Genomic DNA, 9,376 nt, shown 5'->3' with positions numbered 1-9,376 from the left:
GAGGAAGAGATGCTAATCAAGAAGGAGGAGACTCAATTCCATGAGACAAAGAGATATCATTTCATTCAACCCAAGGAAGGTGATATGCAAAAGGTCTCTCATCCTCTTCTACTCTAATCCAATAAGAGGATACTGAAGAAATTTATCGTATTCTATCAATTCAATTAAAATTCATACCTCTACTCTTGTCCCTATTCCGTCTACTAGAGAGAGAGAAGTATTGCTCTCCACGAGGCAAGAAGAACCATCCCTGAGGTCTACATCATTAAATTCCATAATAACCATCATCATCATTGAGAGTCTTACACCCTTGCTAACAGGTACTACTATCGTGTTCTTCTTCTTCTAGAAATCATATTTCCGTCATGGGCCCAAAGAAAAACAATTCAAAAGCACAAATCACGAATGACCATTCTAACGTGGAAGCAACAATTGGAGTTGCGAGCATGGGAGTCATTGATAGAGTCATGGGCACGGATAACAACCCTTTACCAATTTCGATACCACAAGTTTTCTAAAAATTTCTAACCAAATTCAATAGAAATAAGATAAGTCTCTTAAGAAATACTGCGATCTTAGAGTATTCACTTGGAAAATTATTAGAACATATTATAGGTTAGAAACTATTAGGGAAACTAGAAAATTCTAGAACTCAAGAGAAATCATGAGGAATGTTTCAAGACGAAATTATTAAAAACGAACCCTAAAGAAATTAGTCAAGGATTTGGTTTAATCTAGAAGATTTGATAGAAGATTTTAAGATCGAAAATATCTCTAAATTGAAGAAACGGACTTAAGGCCAAGAAACTTGGTTACAAGAATGCCATTATAAACCTTAAATTCAGAGGTTAGAGACCCCAAAATCTAGATATCCTAGGGGAAGAGCTCACTACGTGAATTTCAAAGGTCGATTGCTATGAGATTAATCATCACTTGAATGTTGCATGTGTTAGAAGTCATAATTGCTTGAATACATCAATTTTGTTTGTGATTTTCTAGATTAGATCCTGATTGAATTAAGTATTGAAATAAATATAAATTGAGGAGCCCTATACCTCCCCCAAGGATAGATGCTAAATCCCCATACCAAGAGGGGATGTTTTTACTGCTATAGAAGCATGGACCAACTCCAATGGTGAGAGGTCTCCCAACAAGGATCGTATTAAGTAGGAGGTGGTTAAGCTGCCACCAGGGGGGCTCTCGCTAGTAAATCCTTTACGCATGTAGGAACTACTCGGTCCCCTGTATGGCCCAAGTTCTACTTGGGGTACCTAAAAACGCTAGCTATAAGTGGATTTGATCTTGGTGACATGCAGATGCACTGGATGAGACAGCATGTGAAATTGAAAACTTTCTCTTATATGGGCAGGAGAATACACATTATGGAACATAATCAATGAATTTCTTTTATTCTGATTGTATGTCCGTAAGTAAATTATGCAAAAGAACAACTATGCATAAAATGATTTTTTTAAATTAATGAAGTTGTTTTTAAATGTTTCATGTAATGTGGTAGGTAATTAGATAACTAAGAACTTCCATAGAGGGAAGTGGGTGGATGGATTCCCAACGAATCTAGTCATATGGCAGGGTAGTCTTTGTTAGCGAGAGATTTTTCCAAAAATAAACACGAGGAAGAAACTCTAGGAAGGGCCGATTAGCTGACTTAGCTAGGGTTTGGTCTTAGAACCCGAACTGTAAATTATCTTGGGGAAAAGGTATGACAACTGTGCGAGAGTACTGCGAGGGATTTCATAAATCCTTAGTCTACTACTGGAAAAACGTGTTGTACTCCATGAACCAAGGGTAATGGCAATCACTCCTTCCAGACAAGAAGCCTCTAGAAGGACACCTGCAGATGTGAGCTAGTTGTTGATAGGTGGCTGCTAGGTTAATTAGGAACCTTCAGGTTGGTCCTTTGTGGATAACAGTAGGATGCTTCCCCTGTGGGGTAGACCTAGGATTATAGAGCCAAACAAAATACGATCATTCTGGTTAGAGTATCGATGGCGACGGCTAGAAGGTAAAACTTTGGGCGACTATTAAAACGTTACTCGTCACGTAATAAAGACCAGTACGTTACATATTTGTATAGGAATAAATGGTTCTATAGTCCTTTTAGTAGATTTACAAGGGGTATATTTCAAAACTAAATTAAATTTCGATAAATTGAAGATGTATTATGTATAGAGACTGACATCAGACTTGGTGCCTTTGCAGGTCCTTCAGGATCTAGCTTAAACTTGGAGAGGGTCCCAAGACCATTGGATTGAAAAAATCATTTATTATCTTGAGTGTCCATATTTAGAGCAATGTTATCACTAAGGCAAAGTGATCTGGTGGAGCAAGGGTTATCACATTATTAAGTGGCAAGACGTCTCTTTCATGTGGGATATTAATGTTTATTACTATCACTATCACTAGGTTCTTACTAGTGTCCCTATTGAGTTTAGTGAGAAAGGAGGGATCTAGCTATCTTACACCCCCTCTCTCGATTAGAATTTGGCTATCATTAGTACAAATAGGTTGATTGCCATGGTAGGTTATATCAATGAAGCATTGATTCATACATTACATTTCAATGGAGCTTCTCGTGAGGACCTGCTAAGTATACAAGTATAGGGATTGTCATAAAAGACCCCCATCGTTGAGTGATTTGAAAAATGAGAGTGTATCTAAGCACTGCTTTTATGAATAACATGGCGAAATACAAGGCCTTGCTTATGGGGTTGAATCTAGCCAAACGTGGTGTTACTCACTAGTTATTGGTGGAAGATGACTCATAGTTAGTGATCAACCAATTGAATGGAACCTATAGTGTGAGGGATTCCATTCTTAGGAAGTACTATTGTGTAACATTTGACACCCTTGAGATCATTGAGGCAATAACTTGCTAGCTGATTCCCCAAGAGTAGAATCACTTTACACACTCCCTTGCTAATTATGCCTTTGTTGAAAATGTATTTCTTAACTGTAGGCCTGAAGGGCTTTTATAATTACCTGTTGATGTTAGTACATGGCTAATATGGAGACTGATTGTTGCTGACATACCCTGTTTTGGTAACCAACGATTAGTATGGGTTATGCTAGGTAGCGATTGATTCTTTTTCTATTATTTCATGGACGCATTGGATCATTCAATGATATATTTGTCAAATATCCCTTACCATTTAAGTAGAAGGTTAGCTACTAATAATTTGATGCATTTAGTGTAGAGCCTAAATGGCCCATCCCCTTGGTCTCGTTTTGTGCTTCATTACGGTTTATGTGGGGACCAAGGGTTTATTTTTAGCAATCAGATGATGCTGAATGATGTACTGCATGGCTATATTTTGTTAGGCCAAGAGGAACCCTTGTTCTTGTAGAGAATTATTTTATTTTGTTAGGCCAAAAGAGCTCTTTGTTCTTATAGTGAAATGGTTTATTTCATTAGGCCAAGAGGGCTATTTATTTATTTGGTGCAAGTGAGGTTAATGGTTTTTATTTTAGTACTCTAGTAAATAGATTTGAGAAGCATATAGAGAGAGCCTCTTGCTATGCAGAAGCTTTTTGTGGCCAACTCTAGGTGATATCCTTCATTTACAAGTTCTTTCCCTTTATGTTCCTATACATATGTATGTACTTGGGGTATTTTTCTTTTGTTTGGGATTATTATCCCCGACATGAAGTCCTAATGTTAGGTTAGGTGTATTTGGGGAGGTTTGAGCAGTTGTCTATCTCTTGTAAAGACATTGTTTGGTACTCTAAGATTTGTTTTTAAGGGTAGTTCAAGTGATCCTGTCCTATGCACTTGTTGGGTGGTTGTTTCTAGGAATACCTATTAGTTCTGAGTCACCCAGGGAAGCTTGCCAAATAAAAGATAAAAAACAATAAATATATCTCAGATCTATAAGATACAAAGATGTTTATAAAGGGGTTCCAACCCCTAAGATAAGAAAATAAAGAAAGAAAAATCATAAGTGTAGATATTCATTGCCTTGTGAGGCTTGGTAGGTTCCTATGGGGTTGATATCTTGTCTTCTTGGGGTGGGCATTTAGCCAACAAAAAAATAAATAAGGATGGTTGGAGTGAAAAAAAAAGTGAGTAAAAGAAAAATGATTTAATGTCGCCTTGCGAGAGCTTGGTAGATACTTGGGTACTAAGAAAAGACCTGAGGCCGATGCCCTATTCTCCTTGGGTCACAATATGCATAACTCTCTCCTTTTTACACACCAACTATAAAATACTGAAGAAAAATAATGTGGTAAAATGAAAAGCTATATCATTTTCAATAGACTAGGTTTTAGAAGTCCTCGTCTAGTAAGAGTTCTTGCTCTGGTTGTCCTAGGTCAAGTAGGTAGGTTAAAGACCACCACTTAGGATGACTCCTTTGATAGTTCTTTTTAGTCGATATGTGTTGGAGTAGTTGATTAGCAACTCAGGTAAGTTACTCATGAATATGTGTGCATCACATAGGTTCAAAATAATGTATTTTTAAAATAAAAAATTTATACATTTTTTAACATATAAAAGGGTATAATATAAAGGGGTTATTTACTGATTGAATAGAAAAGGGTTTTGTTTTATTCAAGAAAAATTCATAGATAAGGATATTTCTAAATAGGCCTTGAAGGCACATGATGTAGAGGATATACATATAGTAACTTCCTAGAGGTAAGCAACTAGCTTTGGATATCTGTCAAACTATACTTGGCCTATCCATCGTGGATTTCATGCTTTGATTTTGTAAAGAGATAGTGTGTTTTTATATTGTTGTATATTATTATTTATAGTAGCTTGACACTCTTTATGGTTTCCATTTGTGTAGATCAGTTCATGGATTCAATGGGATAAGTTGCCCTATCCCGTGGTTGCCAATGAGAGCTAATTTGAAGTCAGCATTTAATGTGCAAAAATAGCATGAGAGTTGTAGTAGAGACATTTTTGGCAAAAAAGAAAATGGAGCTAGAGTTTTCCTAAATGCGTTTCGATGCCGAGAATCCAAAGCAAGTGTCTATTTGTTGATCGGATCAGTCAGTTTGACCCCCCATTAATGGCCATAAGGTTTAGTATTATGAAGCAACTATTCGATCCAAAAGCCGAAAAGCAAGTGATGGAAGCCAAGTAATAGATTTCAATGCCAAGAAGCCAGTTGTCCAATCAGATAACGAATCTAAGGTTGTTTGTCCCTCTGTCGGGTCAAAACCACATAGGATAGTGTGAACATGAAGGAATGAACCAGTGTTTTTCAAGTTTAAGTGGGAATGTTGATTTAAAGAAACAAAAAATCAAGAAATGATGTCGTGAGGAGGGAGGGGTAACAAAATTTTTTACATCCCATTTCTTTTTATTTTCGGCATTTTTGCAGCTCTGCGAATAAAGCTTTTTCATTGTGGCTATGGATTGCTACAATTATTTGCTCCAATTTGCTCGAGAATACACACAATTTGATGCAAGGAATACAAAGTTTAGAATTTAATCTCTCTCTCTCTCTCTCTCTCTCTCTCTCTCTCTCTCTCTCTCTCTCTCTCTCTCTCTCTCGCCATAAACGTGGCTCATATTGCTTGAGAAAGTGAGGGAGAATGGGTGCCCATTTATGATGAAATGTGAGGGATGGATTAAGGAAGTGCAAAGGAGACATGAATGAGACTGTAAAAAAGCATAAATGGCTTTTTTAAAAGAAATATAATATATGCGTATGCGGATTAAAGCGCAAGTGTATTTTATTTAACTTTTATGATGAATCTTTCATTCTTGTGATGGAAAGTGGTTGGAAATGGTTGAATATGCTTGAATATATCTAAAATCATAGAAGAATCCACAATTTTCAGAAATTCACATGATAAAAATTAAAATCGTAAAATCCACAATGCGAGATTAAATAGTAAAATGATAATTTCATGGATTTTTATGACTCCAATTGTGTTCTTATGGAGTGATACGAAATATGTTGTTGAATCACAATCCATATAAGCTACAAGATCTAAAAATAAAATAAAAATAGTAATTCATATTTAAATAAATCATAAAATTTGTAAAAAATAAAAATTCTAATGAAACAAATTAGTTTAAGAATGAAAGAAAATATTGAAAACTAGAGGAAGGTCTATGAGTATATAATGGTTATAAAGCATGAGGTTGCCCTTAGTCACACCCATTTGGGTGATAAAATAGTTGATTTAGAGGGTGTTTTTATGGAAAAATATTGTGAACTATAGAAAACACCTTATATAATAAATGAATACATACAAAAGTTAAAATGTTAAGAATTTTACATAAAAATATAAGTTTGTGCATTGAACTAAGCATATATGACTCGCTTTATTTAAGTTTAATGGGACAATAGCATGGATTAGTCCAGTATTGTTTCTGAGCAATGAAACACTATGTTAGAAAGGAAATCATTGAAAGAATATTTTATACATGACATGTTGGTTGATTTGTGACTAATTTGTTTGAGCATTATATAGTATTACACAGTGTATCTACATTTAAACATGGTATTAAAAGAAAATCTCTTGGATGCATGGCACTTGATTGCTAAAATAATTGACCAATGATGAGAGTGTGTGAGAATTCTCGAGCTGTAAGATAGAATGATTGTCGTTGGGGACTCTTATGTGAGGGAATAAAATTCTCTCCTGGAATGCTTTATCAAAATAGTGGATAATGTTATGATTATGTTTATATTTAGATGGCGCATCCTAGGGCTAATCCCCATGGTGTAGGAGAGTTGTAAGAGCCATAACACTCGGTTGGGGAGGAGCTCTTTGTGTATGTGATATGAGGTATTAGCCACCTTAATGTTTGGATACTCCCTCTATTGGAATTGGGATGGGAAATTTTGTAAGACTACGAATCGATACAAATACATGATTTATTTAGAGTAGTGTATAGCTTCTAGCTCCTAGCTATGAGGCCATGAGGATAGTTTGTTGAGTATAAGAGGCTTGGCTAGACCCCTAGAGCTTGTATCAAGCCCATTTTAAGTCCTAACAACTGCCATAATTGAATCTATTCAAGCATGGTTTAAAGGACCTAATTTTCACCTATTACTATTGGATTTTAAGATTGTTGCATAGCTTGAATATGATTTTTCCTTGGCCCTTAAAATGGCATATGCAGATGATTGGATAGCTATGTTAGTTAAGACTACAAACAAGCAAATTTTTGAGAGGAAAATCTTCATGGCCCAAAGTCAGAACCAAATTTTCTAGGTGTGGGAATACTCATCTTAGACTCAAGAAAGTTAAACTAGGCATCTTCTTCCTTTCTTCATTTCTCATCTATTTCTTTCAAGAAGTGAATCTCTTTAATGTGATTGTTTAACAAACATAATAATAGAAGCACATATAATGTGATTGCTTTCAATCCTTGTGTTTAGAGAAGTGTGATATGAGGGTACCCGCGCTATAGTTTTGTTCTGCCGAGGTGTTACTCGAGTTCCCTTTGGGGTAGCATCCACCTCCCGTTGGCATCCTTGTGCAGACCCTTGTTAAGCTCCTGCCACCAGGACGATGGAATCCCATACTCATCTAGGAGAAGGGCAGTGTGCTTGTTTACGAGAGCTGGGTCTCGGCCGTGGGGTATAAAACCTTGGTGGAGTTTGGGGCCGGTATAGCCGTCGATGAGGTGCAGGTACACCTCCAGGTTATGGATGAAGTGCGGGTTGTGGGTGGGCTTGAGGAAGGGCGAGCGTTGGTTGTCGAGGAGTACCTGGGTGCCGACGTCGAAGTAAGTCCAGGGTAGGGCATGGAGGACGGGAAGGCAGCCTGCCGCGTCAACTGATATTGAAGATTAGGACCTTGAAATGGTACGCTTGTTGCGGGGGCGGATATGACGCCGACGGGAGCCGCTGGTAAGCTGGACGGCGTGGAAGAAACGGGAGATGAGTGTCTCATTGACAAGGACGCCCGGGACCTTGGGGACGATGTCGCGCTGGTTGACAAAGCGGAGAATCTTGAGGTGGTTGAGCCTGCCACAGTGACGCTTGAAGGCAGCGTTGCCCACGCGGGGGCTGCCGAAGGTAATGGCGGTGATGGGAATCATAGTTGTTGTACTAATACCAGAGGCTGCTGGTATAGCCACATCTGGTCCACGTACTGTGAGGCCGGCGAGAGCCAGGTCGTAGGCGCTGACGGTGGCGAGAGCCCCCCCGAGGCTGTGGCCCATGATGGTGATGCTCAGCTCCTCCTCGTCCTTGTACTCCTCCAGCAGCCGCTGGATCTCTCCCCTCAATTGATCTCGGGCACTCACGTGCGTGAACGGCCACGAGCCCAGGTGCTCGGTGCGCTCATCTTTACTCGTCGACACGTACACACTGAGGAAGCCCTCCTCCACCTTGACGTCCTCCTCCACGTTGTCGACATGCAGAAAGTCATGGTCTGAGTCGAAGCTGTCGTAGCACACTTGCGTCAGCTCGCCATAGCGGATGACTTCCGCGCGCAAGGTATCGTTCATAGTCGGCTCGAGCAGGCCCTCCCAGTCCGAAGGGCCCTGGATCTTCCTCCAGATTGGGCCACCACTGGTCTATCTTCAAGTTGGCTGCGGGCGCGACTACTACTGAGCTCATCATCGCGAATCATGCTTCCCAACTGATGAGGGACGTGCATATCGCGGTTGGCGTTGCAATGAAGTTGATCTGTACTGGCTGGCTGCACGCCCTTTGTCATATTTGCGAGCACGCATGCGCACGCGAGAGAGAGAGAGAGAGAGAGAGAGAGAGAGAGAGAGAGAGGGATTTTGTTACTGTTATAATCGTGTACAATATCTTGAACACTGAGAGCAGATTCCTAGTCGAGAGAGTGTATATGCGAGAGAGAGAGAGAGAGAGAGAGAGATTATTTTGGAGTGACAAATTAAACATGCGATTCTCTCTCGATACCACCCCCCTTCGCTTTATATACGCTGCGAGCTCCGCCGTGAATAACTAGATGCCGTAACTCCGTCAACAATGGCTCGTTCCACCTTGACAGACGTAAGGTGCTGACCTCTTCTGGACGTGGTACAGTATATGAGGGACTCACCGGCTCTCGTGGTGGGCGCATGGTAGTCGCCACCAGTTCGCAGCCACTTCAAAATTGAGCTACGCCCACAACTTACAAAAAAACCACAATTTTCAAAATTGAGCAGAAGATCGTGGTGCCGTGCGGAAGCCACTACATACGGCGATTGATCTGGCGCCTCACCCGGCTGTCGATGGCTGTGATCTCCTTTCGTCGCCCTTTCCTTGGTCAGAACTCAGAAGCAAATCGCTGCCGTTGCTCCTGTCAACTGCCTAATGCGTGATATTCACTCCTTATCATCGTTGACTTTGTTATTTGAAACAAGTATGCATATTAATTTGGCTTCCTATATGGCAATATCAACTTTCTTAAGTCATCACAAACGCCTTTT

At 39.6% G+C, this 9,376-nt stretch overlaps 1 protein-coding gene across 1 annotated transcript; it reads right to left on the bottom strand.

Moving 5' to 3' along the window:
* Positions 1 to 7,631: 7,631 nt before the first annotated feature.
* On the bottom strand, positions 7,632 to 8,833 carry LOC148031663 (phospholipase A1-Igamma1, chloroplastic-like). The gene has a single exon (XM_087685779.1). The coding sequence runs from the start codon at positions 8,438 to 8,440 to the stop codon at positions 7,778 to 7,780; it is 663 nt and encodes a 220-aa protein (XP_087541905.1). The 5' UTR covers positions 8,441 to 8,833; the 3' UTR covers positions 7,632 to 7,777.
* Positions 8,834 to 9,376: the final 543 nt, after the last annotated feature.

The sequence above is a fragment of the Lygodium microphyllum genome, chromosome 9 (genome assembly GCF_053477565.2).
Source record: "Lygodium microphyllum isolate KBCC chromosome 9, Lygodium_microphyllum_v1.1.10, whole genome shotgun sequence".
NCBI classification, from domain to species: domain Eukaryota; kingdom Viridiplantae; phylum Streptophyta; class Polypodiopsida; order Schizaeales; family Lygodiaceae; genus Lygodium; species Lygodium microphyllum.
This window is presented reverse-complemented; position numbering and strand designations above follow the sequence as displayed.